Consider the following 19,070-nt stretch of genomic DNA (forward strand, 5'->3'; position numbering starts at 1 on the left):
ACCAACTATAGACTTCTTGACAAAGATTTGCAAACATATCAGGCTAATGGAACAGTACCGCTACCAAAGAAAGGAAAACCTCCAATTATGTTCCAGCTACATAAGCATCAGTCTCATCAGCAACACGAGAAATTATTCTAAAGTTCCTACTGAACAGAATAAAACCACAGGCTAAGAACATTGTAGCCCAAGAACAGGCACAATCAGGGAGGGAAGAAGCACCACAGAACAGATTTTTAAACTGTGCATCCAATGTGAAAAGTTTTAACAAAAACAGAGAAACCTTTATCACGTCTTCATGGATTTCAAGGAGTTTAACAGAGTATGGCAAGCCACATTTTGGGCAACCATGCAGAAGTACAACATGAGCCAGAAACTACTTTAGAATGTTAAACAGCTTTATGCCAATTCCAACAGTGCAGTACTGATCAACAGAACCAATCAGGGTGAGAGAAAGCAGTATTCTCTGTCAGACTTTATTCAAAATCTTCTTCAAGAGGATCATGACTGAAGCTCTAGAGTCTAGACCAACATCAAGGGACAGCATTGCCAGGAGTTATTGTCCAGTCGCTGAAGTTTCTTTTAAATCCTCGGGGAACGCAATTTGGTCCAACATGTCATTAACCTCCATTTCGCTGACAAAATTGCCACACCTGGCAGGAGAAGATCAGGAATTCAGAAATCTGGTCAACCGCCTGGACAAAGCATCAACGCAGTATGGGATCGGAATAGGCAGAGAAGAAAAACAAAAGACCATAAAGTCATGAGCTGAATGAGTAGAACCATCTGTAATTACTTGTCGACGCAAAGATCTGCTCCAGTGTCAAACAGGTATTTGGGGTTATTTTTATGTGCAGCAATATTTGACCATTAGGTGTCACTTTATTGCATTTTATGACTGGAAACAAGTCCCAGAAAGTAAAAGGAAGAAGAACTAACTATGGAGAGTCTAGTGAACCAAACAGTCCGGTAGATAGACTGGCTATTTACCAGGCAAGCTATGTGCTAACTCATGTAGAGCCTTTTTGGGATGTTCTTCAACGTGCTATTCAAACGTTGCATACAACTTGTAGTATTCACTTAAGTATTGAAGTAAGTCCACCATATTTGTTATTTGTTATTCAGTGATAGGCGTAAGTTATGTGTCAATGTTGGGAAGAGTAAGGTGATGAAGTGTTCACGTGATGGAGTGGGCATGACGTTAGAAATCAGGTTGCATGGACAGGTGGTGGAAGAAGTTGAAAGCTTTAGGTACTTGGGTTGTGATGTGGCTGCAGTTGGTGGAATGGAGTGTGAGGTATTGTACAGAGTGAATTAAGGAAGCAAGGTTTTGGGTGCTCTCAGTAGAGTGATGAACAACAAGAGTATGAGTATGGATGTCAAGAGGGGACTGTATGAGAGTGTGATTGTGCCGACTGTGTTGTATGGTGCAGAGACTTGGATTCTGAACGCAGATTTAAGAAGGAAGTTGAATGTTTTTGAGATTAAGTGTTTGAGGACTATGTTAGGAATGACAAGATTGGATAGACTGAGAAATGAAATTGTGAGAGACAGAACTGAAGTAGTCGTGGAACTGAGCAAGCGTGTTGATAAGAGAGTACTCGGTTGGTTTGGACACATGGGGAGGATGGATGAGGAGCGAATGTTGAAGAGGATCTACAGAGCAGAAGTCAATGGAAGGAGACCCAAGAGCAAGGCTGCGATTGACGTGGATGGATGGTGTTATGAGTGCACTGCAGGAAAGAGGTCTGAATATAATGGAAGCTAGAGCTCTTGTTGGTGATAGAAAGGAGTGGAGAGGTGTTGTGAAAGGGTAGTGGGATTGTGGACGCGTTCTTAAGGATGGGCTGGGCACCCGTATGATGCGGCAGGGGTAAACCAGTGAAAGCTGTCGGGCCCTGCTGTTGAACAAAAGAGTGTGTTGTGTCACCCTGACCCGAGTGACATGGCCACTTTCTGGTGTCCCGTTTCATCTGGAGGGACGAAAGCATGACCAACTTGGGTGCCGAGGTGCCTAACTTGTTTGGGTGTTTGGGTTGGCCATGGCCCAAAAAATTTTGTGTTTTTTTTTTGTTATTTATTTCCCTTTTATTTTCTTTGTTATTGTATGTGTGTGTCTTGCTGTCGGTCACCCCTCTTGAGGGATATGACCAAGGTAGATAGATAGATAGATATTCAGTACCCATTTATCCCTACAGAAAATGAGTGATATGCGTCTAGAACAAATTTTTAAAAAAAGTAAACGCTATTGTTGTCAGCGACCACTCCAGAAAGTGGTGTTTTTGGCTATTAATACATTCGAAAGCCTATACTCTGATTTAGATTTTGTGAATGATTTGCCATCATATTGAACAATTTGGATTTCAGTGATCTCCAAATTAAAACACTTTTGCAACTTTGTCAAATTTGTAAGATAAATTACTTTCTGGTTGAATTGCAAAAACTTAATTCGTGATTTATTTCAAAGTGTTTTTATTTGGCGATTGAATATTTTGTTTTCCCTCTCCTTATAGACTAAGGTTTTTTTTCTAAATCTTCGTACATAAATCATCTGGCCAACTCACCGTGGAAATGACCGATTGAAAACAAGACCAGCTGATCAGGGAGACTGAAAGTTTTTCTAAGCTGCTGTGTTGTAGAAATAAAAATCCAGTTTCCAGTTTACCTGGTGTCATGGGAAGTGATGTTTTATTGTGCTTGTTTGATCTGCGCATCCGCGTAGCAGATGTGTACGATGAATATGTAAATCAGAAGGTAAACCGACAGGGTTACGATCCCGAAAAGTGCATCTTTGTGTAATATCCATAGTTTCAGAACCATTCTAGTGTTTATGAAAACATCACATGGTGTCAGAAGTTGCCAAACGTGTTGGGAGGAAGAAAGAAGAGCGATTGAAGGTTTTAAACAGATATTTTTGAAAAGTCAAGTGCATTGCCATGGCAAAGTTTTAAATAAATACCGGTCAGCGCTTTAATATACTCAATGGGAGCAGAGGCTGAGCACATATGCAAATCAATCACATTCCAAAACGCAGCAGATGCCAAAAAATACAATCCTATGCTAGCTCAATTCGACGCACATTTCATCCCTAAACGCAACACCATCTTTGAGCGGGCAAATTTTCACACGAGATCACAATATGCTGGTGAAAGTGTCGAGGCTTTTATAAGGCGACTCTACGAGCTGGCGGAACACGACAAGTTTGGAGCTCAAAAGGATGACAATTTGAGGAATAGACTGGTGATTGGGATCCGGAATAAGAATCTGTCTCAGAAGCTACAGATGAAAAACAATCTGACGCTGCACAGTGCAAGATAAATGGCAAGGCATCAGGAACTCATAAAAGCAAAACCAGAGCGCGTCAGAAAATGTGGACAAATTCAGAACTTGAAAACAGAGGGAGGAAAGACCATGGTGCAAAGGCACAAAAATAAATCAGAAAAACGAAAAAAAAAAAAGAGATGGAGATATCAGAGAACACAGTGAGTCTGATTAGAGCCCAGAAAATGAAAGAAAATGGAATTGATGTTAAAAAAGGCACAGTTTGCAGTTGGATGCTACACAAAAAGTATGTGGGATGTGATGTAAATGACAACCAAAATGAAAGTGATGGAGAGGGCTCCATGTGGTTGGGTTCACTCACCAAGAAAGTCACAAAAGTGAATGAAATCATTACAGAAGGTGATCTAACATGGCACGCTACCGTAAACACTGCCAATACTCAAGTGACCTTCAAGATTGATTGGGCAGACACATCTGTAATTACAGAATCTACGTAGAACAACCCGTTGAGACAACTCTGGGAAGCTCAGGGGGGATAGTAACCACTAGAGGGGAGTTTTAGCCGAAGCTGGGCTGCAGGATAAGCTGTGTGACTACCGCTTTAGAGTTGTTGTAGTCAATTCAGGTGGAGAAAACCTGCTTGCCTGAGTAGTAGCCACCAATTTAGTCCTGATCAAACGCCTAAACAAAGTAAGTCTCCTTGCTGTAATGGGAACGTTGAAGGGAGATTGTGTTAAAATTGTGCTGAAAGAAGAAACCAAGCCTAACATTGTACAAGACCACAACGAGTCCACGTCCTACTGCTGCCGAAAGCGGAGAAAGAACCGAGGCGAATGGAATTATGGGGATCATTAAAAAAGTGACACAGCCAACACAATGGTGTGAGCCCATGGTGCCAGTTATCAAGAAGAATAACAAGCCTAGAATATGTGTCGACTTAAAAGAGGCCGAATGAAAGTGTGAAACACGAAATTTCTACTACCCACGATGGATGCCCTTCTAATCAAGCTAGCAGAGAGCACAGTCTTCTCCAGCTTGGATGCCACAAACAGCTTCGGCAAATTCAACTAAAAGAGGACAGTTCCCTGTTAACAACATTAATACCCCATTGGGCAGATACTGCTGTGAAGGGCTGGCTTTTGGCAACATGTCAGCGCCCAAAATTTTCCAGGGAAAGATGACGGAGCTGCTTAAAAGACATGAAGGTGTGATCATGTACAAGGATGACATCCTAGTTTATGGAGAAACCCAACAGATGCATGATAAAAGGCTCAGCCAAGTTATGGAAACCATAAAACAATCTGGCCTCAAGCTCAGCAAAAATAAATGCAAGATATCACAACCTCAATCGGACTTTTTGGGCCAGGTAGTAAGCAAAGACTGCATCAAGCCCAACCCAGCAAGAGTTGCTGCTATCAGAGACATGAGTACACCCACAAATGTCTCAGAACTCTAGTTGTTTTTGAGAATTGTGAACCACATGGTTGCCAAACCTATCCACTCGTCTCCGGCCATTAAATGACCTGCTAAAGTCTGACAGGAAGTGGATCTGGGGTCTTCAACAAGACTGAGTATTCACTTAGGTTAAATCACTGGTCTCCTCAGCTCCAGCTTTGGCCTATTCAATCCCTGGAGGCCCACTAGTGCAGATGTAAGCAGTTATGTCCAGTGAGGACTACTGATGCAGGCGCATGATGAGATAATGAAGCCAGTGGCATTCTCTTCACGCAACCTCACTGATGTCGAAAAGAGATACGCCCAGATCGGAAAAAGAATGTCTGGAAAGCGTGTAGGCATCAGAACGTTTCTACCAGTGCTTATCAGGCCTGGAGCCGTACAAGTTCCAAACTGAATATAAGCCTCTGGGGTCGAACTGATAAACCCGAAAATCTGAATATGACAACCCTCTGCTGCCAGCGTCTTCTCAGGAGGCTGATGAAGTTCAACCCAATAAATATGTATGTCCCGGGGAAGAAACTTATTGCAGCCGACACTTGGTCATGTAAACATTCTGCATTGACTGGGTCTTGCACCTAGTTTTAATCAATATAAAAAATACACACATTTTCACAAAAAGTTATAGAAAAGAGCTACATTCTCATTGATGTTTTTTAATTTTCTTGCAGTGATATGATGTACTTGTTTAATTTACTTTCTTTTAATGTATACAGAGTGTATATCATATCTCAAATTAACCACATGCACCACTCTCCCTCGGGGCGGCAGTAGCTCAGGAGGTAGAGCGATCGTTTTAGGATTAAGGGATCCCAGTTCGAATCCCGGCTTGTCCGTGTTACATGCCGAAGTGTCCTTGGGTAAGACATTGAACCCCCAATTACCCCCAATAAGCAGGTTAGCGCCTTACATGGCTGCACAGATCACGGCCGCTATTGGGAAATGTGAAGCACACTGTAAAGCGCTTTGGGAAGTCATTGACTTGAAAAGCGCTATATAAATGCAGATCATTTCATTTCATTTCATTTCATTTCATTTCCCTCACACATGCGAACAATTGCCATACGAAGTTAGTAATGAGTAGATTACGTTGTCCAAGGTAATGTGTTCATGTAACACAGAAATAATATCAAGATAAACCCCTAGGGTAAAGCATATGATTAGCTCAAATACTTTAGTTTCATGAACAACTACGACAATAAAAGAAGACTTAGAATGATGTTGTATAATCTTTTCTTTCAAAACGCAAAAAAAAAAATTACAGATGCTGCCCGACTTACGAACGAGATAGATCCCGGCCAATCTTTTGTAAGTTGAATCTGTTCGTAAGTTGCTTCAGTGTTATATTTTGTATGTTAAAGGTTTATATACGTATGCTTAAGGCTTGTATTGTATTTTTGTACTAAAAAAACAAACAAACATTTCATAGAATAATATGCTCTATAAAGATAAATAAAGTTAAGTGTAATTTACTTAAAGAAAATAAGCTTCAAGAGGTCCTCCGTGTTAGAGACTGGCCGAAAAAAAGTGATCCAACCATTTTCTCAACCGCATCAAGCTTTCTTATTCCACTTTTGTTTCAAAAGAAACATCTCGCCACTTCATTATACTTAACACCAACCATATTGAACTGAGGTGCAAGATATTAAATAATGAAATGAATTGATCTGCATTTATATAGCGCTTTTCACGTCAATGACTTCCCAAAGCGCTTTACAATGTGCTCCAAATTCCCCAATAGCGGCCTCGTATTGCAGCCATGTAAGACGCTAACCTGCTTATTGGTATTAGGGGTTCAGTGTCTTACTCAAGGACACTTCGACATGTAACACGGACGAGCCGGGATTCGAACAGGGATCTCTTGATCCCAAGACGAGCGCTCTACCTCCTGAGCTACTGCCGCGTAATAATAATGTTCTTAGCGAGCTGGAGGTAGTATAGACATAGACAATATAGAATGTTTACACACGAACTAGGAAGAGGGAGTGGATTATTTTTTACTTGCGGGTGGATGCTTGGTGACCTTTCACAGCGCCACACGCCGGTAGCGGTGGAAAGAAGCACTACAGTCATGTCCTGTACTCGAAAAAAGGTGCACACATGACAAAATCTAACATACAGCAATGTCCGGATATTTTTTGACATCCCGATTTTTTTTTTTTCGTTCGTACGTTTTTTTGTAAGTCGAATAGTCGTAACTAAGGGAGCATACCAGCAGAGTAAAAATAAGTCAAGAGTGGCAGTGAGGCCTAATAACGTGGCTAAAAGTAGCAGTCTAAAAACAATGCTTTAAAACAAAGTCATATTATTTTCTTTAAAACACAAAATACTCTTACCGGGGTAGTGACTCAATGCTTTGAGCCAGCACCCCAAAATAGTTTGCCAAAGAATTAGCAGTTTCGGTCGTTTTGAGTGAAACAAACATGGCGGCGACTTTCAGTCAGGGATTCCACGGACTAAAATAAAAAAAACATTTAGCATTCAAATCAATGTGTGATTTTTTTTTTAAATTAACGAATGAAATTTGTTTTTGTCCCTTTTTGTGTTAAATTTTAAGATATGCTTAATCATACTGTATCGTTGGATCCTTTTTTACTGGCGCAACCAAGAGAGGATCTAAGCCGCTTCTGCCACCTAGTGGTCATTTATCATACAAAAATAATAATTGCACACTTAAACAAAGTTTCATGTATCCCTTTTAATTGAAAATATTATATAAAGCATTTTTTATTAACACAATTATTAAAGATACAAGTGCATATCTGAAACAGAGCCCACCTGTAATCACGTTCGGCCAGCAGTTCTTAGACCTTGACTCTTCAGTAAAAACATAAAAAAACTGATAGTATGTTACACCATGTTTTGTAAAAAACGCAAATACCTTTGCAGTTATTCTTTATTACATTTCTGTGTTCCTAATGCACCGTTAAAAAATTCAAATACTGGCCTTTAATGAATTGCAGATGAATTTGGCATCAGGTTCTCCCATCATAGAGTAAGGATGCAACTTTTATTTTATTTTGAAAATGTATTCATAACATCTACGTTTTGCAACATAACTCAAAATACTTTCAGTATAGGAAGGATTCTGTTCATATTGTTACACCCCCCCATTCTCCTCCAAATATACAGTATATTATATACTCCAGTGTGATGACCATACAGAATATCAGATTATTTAGAAAAAAAAAACATTGCAGATATTAAATACATTAAAAATCGTTTTATACCTCAAACGATTTTTTTTAAACTAAACTGAATAAGAAATAAAATAATATTGTGTTTCTTTGGTTCTGTGTACAAGGCAGAAATAATCTAATAACGGTAACTCGCAAATCATTGAATATGTCATACTTGACTCACTGTCATGCAACTATTCAATACAGCTTAATATTGTAGCTTTTTATCTCAAATCATGCTACACCGCAAACAATTAATTGTTACCCCATTGGAGGAATATTTTGCTAATTTTGTTCGTAATAATGCATTCTAACATTCTTTTCATGTTATAAAATAAAGTATTTAAGAGAAGTGAACCTGGTTTGTGAAGAATTTAGCTCATTTTAAAGGGACACTGTGTATAATTTGACCACTAGATGTCGCTCTATTGTGCAGTGGCGAAAACAAGTGCTACAAGGCACAAGGGACAATACTATGAAGCCTCAAAGTGAATAAGTACAAATTTCTTGACCTACAAGTATTTGGAACGAATGCACAATTACTATGTGTTTTTGCCTATTATACAAATCAACATTGTATATTTTAATACATTATTTTTGAGCACTAAGCGGTGCTAAAGAATACACAATATCCCTTTAATAAAAAGTTTATAACAAAAAAAAAAATCGATGATCTACTACATAAGACAATTTTGCTTACATTTTACCGGAAAATCAAGATAAAATATCTTAGAATGAGAGAAAAAACACTTAAAAGGAGTTACATGTTGGGCTGTATTGTGTTCATGCATTTTTTGCTTATTATTTAAATCAATTTTGTTTTTTTATTCTTAATGAAGTTTTATTTACCACTAGAGTGTGCTAAATAAAACACTATGTCCCTTTAAAGTTTGTAATTTTAAAACTAACTTTTTACCTCTAGGCTAAAAAATTAATACTTAAAAAGTGTAACTGACTTATTTTGATAGGTTGAAATTGTACTCATTAAAAGAAATATAATAATTAAATGTATAATCTACTCCAAGAGAGGTTATCTTAAAATGAGGAGAAATGACAAGAATGAGTTAAATTTTCTGCCCATGGAATTTGTTTTGTAGTGTACTAATAGCAAACTTGCTTAACTTGAAATGAAAAATGTTTTAATGGCTTTTAGTTTTTTTACATCACGCTGCTTAACTTCTTTAAAGCGACCACTAGATGGCATTGTATTGTGCATTGCAATCGAAAACAAATACTATAAAGCACAAGGAAGAATACAAACTACTCCATTAGACGAAAATGCAACCTTTTTTTGAATCATTTGAAGGTTTTTGTTTTTGTTTGGGGTACCCGTAGCAGCAAGATGGCGGACAATGTCAGCACCCTCTAGGTGAGCCTCCTATTCCTGTATGTAAAATAAATATTTTTTTCTCAACCTACAAGTATTTAAAAAAAACGCACATTGCTTTGATAGTTCTTGTATTTTTTGCTTAATATTCAAATCAAATTATTATTTTTTTTTTTATTGAAACAAGTTGTTTTCCACAAGGAAGCGCTAAATAATACACACTGTCCCTTTAAAGTAACAGGGCAAATTCTTTAAAATAATGCAACCACAAAGAGTGCTCGGCTTATAATGAGCTTGATAAGTGTGTTAGGAATAAAAGTTAATTATAAAATAAGATAATGGAATAAACAAAAGCTGTTCAAATTGGATAACTTACAATAGAAAAAGTTTTTAAAATAATCAATGTTCGTTATGAAAAAAAATAATGATATAGCTGTAATGCTTGTCTAAATACAAAAAAATGCCTTCATTAATTAGCCAAATGTGGTACTACTTGAATTATTTACGGAATAAATATCAACTCATTTACTGCATTTGATAGAAACAAACATCAGGCAGTGAATGAATTACCGTATTTATTTGTGTATAACGCACACTTGTGTATGTCACATACTCCTAACTTTTTCTAGTCACGGTACCAGAGACAAATATTTATTTATGCGTTTTACATGTTACATTAAATTATATTTTATTCTTTCATTCTGAGCATTATTAGTGACAAATTTATTGTCATTGTAATATGTGAAATGCACAATGAAATTAACATTGGTCTCGAGTACCATGACGAAAGACGCTGCGATAATGAGATAAAAACCACTGCCTTTTCGTATGTTATTTATATCGTGGGTTGTTTGGTACCAAGCTGCACAGAAAGAAAAGGTTACCTTATTATTTTTGACAATACTAAATGTTTGTGCATACACACATTTTTTAAACCCAACACAATCTCAAATTTTGGGTGCGCTTCATATAGAGGTTTTGTGGTACTCCTTAATCGTAAATGAGCAATACTGCTGATCAGTTGAAAATATCACAGAACTCATTCGTTCATCATTGGATGCAATGGAAATTGAACCTGGATCACTGTGGTGAGAGTGCCAAATCCTAACCACTAACCCGCTAGGGTGTAGATGAAAAAGGAAAAGGCATTAGACCAATTGGGAAATAATGATCTATATCCCTTGTGGTTTAGTGTTTACACAGTGGATTTAGGCGTATTATTCTAATTGTTATTATTATCACTCATATTATTGGGCCAGGAAGTCAGACATGAAACCAGTCTGTGGTACATAAAAGGTTGCCAACCACTGATCTACAGTAGTCATAAAAGTGAGTGCACCCCTCACATTTCTGCAGAGATTTCATCATAATATTTAAAGGAACAACACTGAAGAAACATTGCTTTGACACAATGAAATTTAGTCTGTGTAAAGCTTATATAGCAGTCTAAATTTAAAATATAGCCATTAGTAGCTAAACCCTTGGTAACAAAAGTGAGTACACCCTTTAGTAAAAGTTCCTGAAGTTCAATATTTTACATGGCCACCATGATTTTGCTGAGCCATTTTAATCCTCCTGGCCAAGGATTTCACCAGAGCCTCACAATTGCCAATGGACTGCTCCTACATTCTTCCATGACAACATGACTGAGCTGGGGGATATTCAAGATGTACTTCTCCACCATCCACTTGAGAAGGCCCCAAAGATGTTCTATTGGATTTTGATCAGGAGACATGCTTGGCCATGGTTATCTTAAAAGTGTATTTGGGGTCATTGTCAGGTCTTAAAGAAATACAATTATCTAATTGCAGTTGCACTCATGCAACCCCAAACCATGACATTCCCATCACCATGCTTGACATTAGGCACGACACAAACATGTTTGTAAACATGCTTGCTCCTTACTTGGTTGCCGTCATACATGCTTAACACCATCTGACCAAATAAATGAATCTTTGTCTCATCAGACCAGAGGATATCTTTCCAGTAAGCCTTGGCCTTTGTTAACATACTTCTTTACATTGTGTCAAAGCGATGTTTCTTCAGCAATGTTCTATTAAACATTGTCATGCAATCTCTGCAGAAATTATGTGGCATACTGTATATTACAGTGGTCCAGTGGTTAGAGTTCAGTGCTCTCACTGCTGCACCCAAACTTGAGTTATTTGTCTTAGGTTAAAAAAAAGCGCATTATACACCAATAAATACTGTAATAACCAAGCGCTTCCAGGGAGGTAAACGGACCTTGTAGCAATGAAGTTATTAGACAAAAGATTCTGCTTTGTTCCGTGCAGGAACCAAAATGGGCACATCACTCAGACTTTGAGTTCTTTTTTTAAATAAAAAAAGTGAGTTATAGTATGGATAAATACGATAATAACCAAGCGCTCCAGGAACATTAAGGGACTTTGTAGCAATACAGTTGTTAGATATCTGGCCTGATTCTGCCCCGGCATTATTATGGGCACCCAAAAGACTTTGAGTTCTTTTTTTAGATAAAAAAACAAACAAAAATGCGCGTTATACACAATAAATACAGTGATAACCAAGCGCTCTAGGAAGTTTAACAGACCTTGTAGAAAAGCAGTTGTTAGACAAGAGATCCTGCCTGATTCTGCGCAGGCACCATTATGGGCACCCCACCCATTCGGGCGATGTTTCCACCTGTGAGTGCGGAAGAGGGGAGTGGCGGCGGTGGAGGAGCCACCTGAAGCTGCAAATGAGGATGTCCGTAGTTCTGCGGCAGCATTTGAGCTTGCGGTAGCTGTGCGTAGCGTTCGGGTCTGGGTTGAGACCCCCCATTGGGTTCTAAGGGGACCACCGGTTCCCGGGAGAGGGCTGTAGTAGGGTTAAAACTAGAGTGGGTAGGAGTGGAAGCTCCGTGAAGACGATTGGGACGGTATCCGGCGGTGCTGCCGGTTGCCGTAATGATGGAGGCCGTGTCGGATGGATACTGATGCAAGTGGTGGTTGTTTTGATGCTGCGAGGACTCTCTGTGTTGGGGGCTGGAGCCGATTGAGGACAACGTGCCGTTTTTGGAGATTATGTCAGACCCCATTCCGCTTTTTGCCCACGACACACGTTTTGGAGCCTGGGCATCCTCTCTGAATCGGAGACAAGAGACACACACAGACAAAGGAAACTTAGTTTGGTTTGATACTATTTGCATGGACTCTCCCCCTCTTATCTCTCTGATTTATATATTCCTGCTCAGAGGCTTCACTCAGAAAACGCTATCCTACAAGAGATTCCAAGACCCAAGAAGAAATGCGCAGGTTCGAAAGCGTTCCCTATTTGGGATCCCGTGCTGTGGAATGCTCTGCCTTCATATTCGATCTGCAACCTCATTGGAAGTGTTTAAATCTAGGCTTAAAACACACCTATATTCTATAGCAAATGAGTGATGTTGACCTCATAATTTTGTCTCCTTGTGTCTAAGGGAGAAGGATGAGGATGGTTGTTGCACAATATATGCACTTCAAGCCATCGTGCCAGCACTTAGACTTGATGTACGCATTCATCTAAAACAGGGGTCGATAACCTATGGCTTAAGATAAGATAAGATCATCCTTTATTTGTCCCACAATGGGGAAGTTTCTTTTGTCACAGCAGTAAGACAGTTAATGATGAAAAACAGCTAAGAATATAAACACTCTAAACATGTATTTAGAAATATAAAAAATGAAAATCAGAATATTTCCAACGGCAGGTTAGCAAAATAGATAGATAGATAGATACTTTATTCATCCCCGCAGGGAAATTCACATTTCCAGCAGCATCCCTGAGCTGAGAACAATACAATAATAAAGCAAAAAGAATACAATATACAAATACCCAATGTGACGTGCAAATGCCCACTGTAGCGTGTTGTATAGAATATCTAAATAGTGCTAAACAGAATACATATTGCAATAAAATTCGGTAATATGCAATGTAGGGGGTGTGGTTTAATGTGGGCTTTTACTCTGCCGGGTAGAGTTAAAGAGCCTCATGGCATGAGGAAGAAAAGATCTCTTCAGTCTGTCTGTAGTACAAGACAGTGACAGCAGTCTGTCGCTGAAACTGGATATAATGCTGTGTAGTGGATGTGATGAATTGTCCATGATTGACCGCAGCTTTTTCAGTGCCCGTCTCTCAGCTACTGTTGTCAGGCTGTCCAGCTCTGTGCCCACAACAGAGCTCGCTTTCCTCGCCAGTTTATTGAGACAAGAGGCATCCTTCTTCTTGACGCTGCCTCCCCAACACGCTGTTGCATAGAAGAGGGCGCTTGCCACAACTGTCTCATAGAATATTTTCAGGAGCATTTTCCAGATGTTGAAGGAGGCCAGCCTTGTGAGGAAGTAAAGTCGGCTTTGCCCTTTCCTACATAGAGCTTCTGTGTTGGCAGTCCAGTCCAGTTTGTTGTCCAGCTGCACACCCAGGTATTTGTAGGTCTGGACAAATTCTACACATTCTCCTTTGATGGTTACAGGAACCGGGTGAGTTCTAGTTCTCCTTAAGTCCACCACCATCTCCCTGGTCTTGGTGGTGTTCAGGTGCAGGTGGTTTGCGTCGCTCCATTGGACAAAGTCCTGAATCAATTTCCTGTACTCCTCCTCCTGCCCATTTCTGATACATCCCACGATCGCAGTGTCATCGGCAAACTTGGCATTTGCACATGGCAGGACTCAGAGTTGTACTTAAAGTCCGATGTATACAGAGTGAATAGGAACGGAGAGAGCACGGTCCCCTGCGGAGATCCTGTGCTGTTAATGTTAATGGGGCCATAAATGTGCAAATATGCAGAGTCATGGAGGGTGTGCAGTCTATCAGGAGCACTGCTTATTATATATTCAGAGGGCTGCAAGAAGGAAGGACATAAATGGACCATATATGGCTCATTTAACGAGTACATATGGCTCGGAGACGAAAATTGCCTCCATACAGATATTTTCCCATGTCGTTTGAAATTTGGGTGGGTGAAGCTGATTGTAGTGCAGCCGAAGTCAAACTAACACAGACGAAACAAATAGCATTGTCCAGGATACATACGGCACTTTTTAACTACCGTATTTTCCGCACTATAGGGCGCACCGGGTTATAGGGCGCACCCCCAAAAAATAGTTTTTGGTCCTAGATCTTCCATAGATAAGGCGCACCGGATTATAAGGCGCTACAATGGGAACGTCGACAAAACAGTCAGATGATTCAGTCAAACTGATTACCCCCTTAACATTCCGAAAGCTTGCAAAGAAGCAAATACGTGTCGTAGACACGTGCGGATGCGGTGTCCGTACGATGTCACTCAAATGCATCATTTTAAATATCATTCGGAAGGTTAAAGTTTTGGGATTCAAGAAATGCCAACCAATCCTTAGTTTCTATTTTCTTTTTCGCTCGCAACTTTACTGTGCATATGACAATAAACACTTGGAATTGAGTTTAATTCACTCAACACATCACTGCAACATCAAGATCGTTCTAAAACAAGATACCGGGAAAATATAAAGCCGCATAACTCACCTAAGTTCTCACGTTCAATAATGATACGCCATCATGGTCTTCTTACAACCGTGAGTGAAGTAAATCCAGGAGAGTAAATTATTTGCAAATACAGACTAATAAAACAGTTTCTTTATGGTGTACTTTAGCATGCTTGCTAAGCTTGCTACGCCATTGCTAAACTCGGCCAATTGCAGGGTTTGTTTTGGCCATCTAGCCTATTGGAGGCTCTGAATAACTTCAGCCAATAGCGATCGATTTAACTGATGATTGACACATCTTTTTCGGCCAATTGCAGGGTGTGTTTTGGCCATCTAGCCAATCCGAGGCTCCGAATAACTTCAGCCAATAGTGATCGATTCAAATGATGATTGACACATTGGTTAGCCAATGAAACGCCGGTATATAAATCCCAGCATACACCGCGGACTTGCTACGCCATTGCTAAACTCGGCCGATTGCAGGGTTTGTTTTGGCCATCTAGCCAATCTGAGGCTCCGAATAACTTCAGCCAATAGTGATCGATTCAAATGATGATTGACACATTGGTTAGCCAATGAAACGCCGGTATATAAATCCCAGCATACACCGCGGACTACTCCATGTTCGGGGTAAAATCGAGTCGGCGGCTGTTGAGTAAGTTGCGAGACCTTGCGAATTTAATATTGAGCCATATATACGGCGCACTGTGTTATAAGGCGCATGGTCTGCTTTTGAAAAAAATTAAGACTTTTAGGTGCGCCTTATAGTGCGGAAAATACGGTACATTTTACAGTCAAGGAGTCACACCAAAAAAATTCGTTTTGGCTGTGCATCGCTGAGGAATCCTTTAAATGGAAGTTCATCGAACAATATATGTTCATTATTGAGACACTGTGATAAAAAGCTACATTACTAATTTTACATATCCAGAAGCTTTAGCAAAGACCTAGAGCAATTTTATTGGGTAAGCGATTAAGAATTTTGTGACATTATTACAAGAAAACTTTGCTCGCACTTTGAAACCATTAACGAGCCTTAACACTCTTAAGTAACTGTAGGAGGAGACACATTTTAAGTGGTGTATTGATATGGGACACAGGCTCTGGCATTATTATCATTTCATGGATTTGATCAAGTCCTCAAATGTCACACAGGGAAATAAAATATGCTGAAGAATAAACTTTTGTTTGCACAGCGGGTTCTGTCGCTAAACATGCAAAACTAACAAGGACAAAACATATGAGAGGCACAAAAGCATAGGTCACATTTTGAGGGAATTTTATTACTATGGAAAAAAATGAACTTTAAGCACATCCTGACACTTATTCATCTCATATTTCTCTTTTTATTACGTGTTTATTTTGTTTATCCTGTCAAATCTCATTGCAACAATGTTCATTACGATGTTATCAATGACAATAAAGACCATTGTATTGTATTCTCTTCTATTGTAAGTTCTTGTTTGTGAAATGCAAATTGGACTCACTTGATTTCATTGGCCATGTCGTCTTCGTTGTCCCGTTGTTTCTTTTTAAGAAAAAAGACAAAAATGAGTAAAAGGCAAAGGACACCGAGCACTGTGCCGACAGTTGCGCCAACGATCACTCCAACTCTGTTGGCTGCAGAGAAACAACAATGAATTAGTATCAGATAGGCGCAATAAGTATCGGAAGCATCGGTAGTCAAAGCGGTGGAGTGATGGGAAAAACAAAGCTTCATGAAGCATTGTGACATGTTTGGCTCTCACTTTGAAATTTATTCAGTTTCCGTTGTTAATCTTAACCTTTAAAGCAGGGGTGGGCAAACTGAGTGGACGCATTTCGTTGAAAGAAAATAGTAGTAAATCAAGTAATAGAAGTAAAAAATTAATGCAACGGCAGTTAGAACAAAAAAAAAATCAGGGTGCCATACTTCGGCAATGCTTTCCATCTATGAATAAATATACATGCATGCTAAAGGCCCGGTCACACAGCCTTTCACGGGCGTATCGAGGCTGAATCACGGCCAGAAATTTCTGCCCGTGAAGCAGACGCTGTTGGACGCTTTTGAGATCGCGATACAGACGAGATACCGCGTGTAAAGCACGGCTGTAAGAAATTCACACGCGGTTGGCCGCGCGAAAAAGTTTTGCGCTGCTCAAAACTTTAGACCACGGGTAACCGCGGGCGGCACAGCGATGCAGCCGCGGTTACCAGCGATAAGGACGCGGAACAGTCACCGGAATTTTGAACATTTTCCACCGCGGGCAAAAAAAAAATAAAAATAAAAATCGCAAAATTTTACCCGCGATACAGACGCAAAAGGCTGCACGATTTCGGGGTAAAAAACCTGATTTTTCAGACCAGTATTGCAAATTCCATGCGATTTACGATTTTAAAAGAAAGGCGCATTTTCTGAGCTATTTTTTTTTTTTGTGACTACCTAAACACTGGATGCATGACCTACCAGTCTATACATTTTTCCATGAGCGGGGTTTAAAATAACTGGGGAAACAAAAAACAAACAAAAACTAATGGGATCATGTCTTAAACGTGGTTTATGAAAAATACCTGAAATATTTTAAGAATTTAAAGAATAACAACCGCATTCGGTCATTTTAGACCTCAATAGTAGAGACATGCTTTAAACTTAAGTAAACAGCGCCCTCTCCTGGGGAAGTTTGTCTTGTAACTTTCAAACTTTGCATCTACCTTGTAGGCCAATGCTGTTAAAACTTGCCTCTGATTAGCCGGTGCTGTTAAAACCTGAACTGTGACCATTCTGGTTGGCCAAACGCTACATCAATCAAAGGGGAACTAAAAAAACCGCAGTGTCTTGTGATTACACAATCACAATAACAATTAGATTTTCATGAATCTTGCAGCCCTAATCCACGCATCTTTTTATCATTAGACCATTTCCTCAAATTGTAATAAAAGCTAATTCAAAAGTTAGCTAGTGATCAAATAACAAGAACTGACCCTTTAAATCAGGTGTGTATTGTTTAGCAATGGGTAGATTATTTTGCTTATTCTGAGAATCTATAAATTCGGGTTCCAAATATTTATTGTCATCGTCAAAGACCAGTGAAACTTCTTTTGAAGTATCAATTCATCCACTATTTAAAAACGAAAATGCAAAAACCACAGAATATCCAAATGAAATATATGGCTTTAAATATAATACCTATTTACATATTTTTTTCTACAGTATTATTAATAGATGTATATTTGTTTGCATGATTTTTAAATTACTTAAATTATCCGCTAGATAAAATCATTTTCCATGTCTCAGGGATGAATTTTCTAATTTTATGATAAGAAAAATAATTTCAAGAAAAATAATGCGAACTTGATTTTAAAAGCAAATGTTCTTTTTCGGGCATTGAATCTGATAACATGTATCAAAAAACATTTGCATGACATTTGATAGATATCTTAATAAGTAAAATTAATATAGTCCGAAAACAAAGCAAGGTGTCCTAAAAAAGATAAAAGTAGAATATTTTCCTATTAAGTATGTGTTAACAATGTCCAATGCAATGCACCTATATGCTTTTATCATTCATTGCTAGATATAAGAGAATAACACATTAGGTTCAAGGAATGGGGCTTTGTGAAGTTCTCGAGAGTGATGTCCAAAACGCCAACCCAAACCCCAAAAAGAAGAATTTTTCTTATGCTGACGAAGGCTACAATCTTTACTCTAAACCAGGAGATGGCGGCAGAGCGTCTAAAAGTTTCAAATTCCGTACGGCTCTTTTGATGTGAAACATGTAGCTTTATGAGATGAGATGATATTTAAAAGGTTGGCGGGTCGAATGTGGCCTGCAGGACGTGGTTTACCCATCTCTGCTTCAAACCAAGAACTAGTGTTGACTGTATCTCTACGTGGGCAGCAACTAATGGTAGTGTACCGTAATTGGTTTATGTAGTGATATTTATTGTCTGAAATGAGTGATGAGTGCCTTGTAATGGTAATCTTTGCAGGCCTTTGAGACATTTTGTGATTAAGGCTTATAAAAGTAAAAACAAATTGTATTGTACGTACAGTTGTAAATCTCCAAGTTGATGAAGCAACTCTCGGATCCGGCCGAGTTGCTGGCGGTGCACACGTACTTCCCCGACATGTTGCTGCTCAGGTTGCTCAGTTTCAGACTTCCCGTCTTCTCATCTCGAATTTAATTAGCAGAAAAACAACATGAAAACCGTGCAAGCATGTCAATTCATAGACCCGACAGTGCTTGTTTTCAACCAATCAAAACGCGAGGCTGACGACAGCCCAGCCTCTTTTGTATCGCAGACGATGCATGGCAATATCGGTGAGAGTGTAGCAGTTTGAATATAGGAGTATAGTAGTATGTGTAAGAGATTATAGTAGAGCGT

The 19,070-nt window shown here is 39.2% G+C and overlaps 1 protein-coding gene across 1 annotated transcript in view; it reads right to left on the reverse strand.

Annotated features, from left to right (window-relative positions):
• Positions 1-7,420: 7,420 nt before the first annotated feature.
• Positions 7,421-19,070, reverse strand: part of esama (endothelial cell adhesion molecule a) — a 90,906-nt gene continuing 79,256 nt past the window's right edge. Inside the window, exons 5-7 of the mRNA XM_088321418.1 lie at positions 18,736-18,858; positions 16,193-16,325; positions 7,421-12,347 (exon numbers count right to left, since the gene is read on the reverse strand). Of these exons, the coding sequence (XP_088177544.1) occupies positions 11,834-12,347; positions 16,193-16,325; positions 18,736-18,858 (770 nt within the window). The 3' untranslated portion in view covers positions 7,421-11,833. The remainder of the gene's footprint in view (positions 12,348-16,192; positions 16,326-18,735; positions 18,859-19,070) is intronic.

This window comes from Urocampus carinirostris, chromosome 17 (genome assembly GCF_059441175.1).
Source record: "Urocampus carinirostris isolate Australia breed hairy pipefish chromosome 17, RoL_Ucar_1.0, whole genome shotgun sequence".
NCBI lineage: Eukaryota > Metazoa > Chordata > Actinopteri > Syngnathiformes > Syngnathidae > Urocampus > Urocampus carinirostris.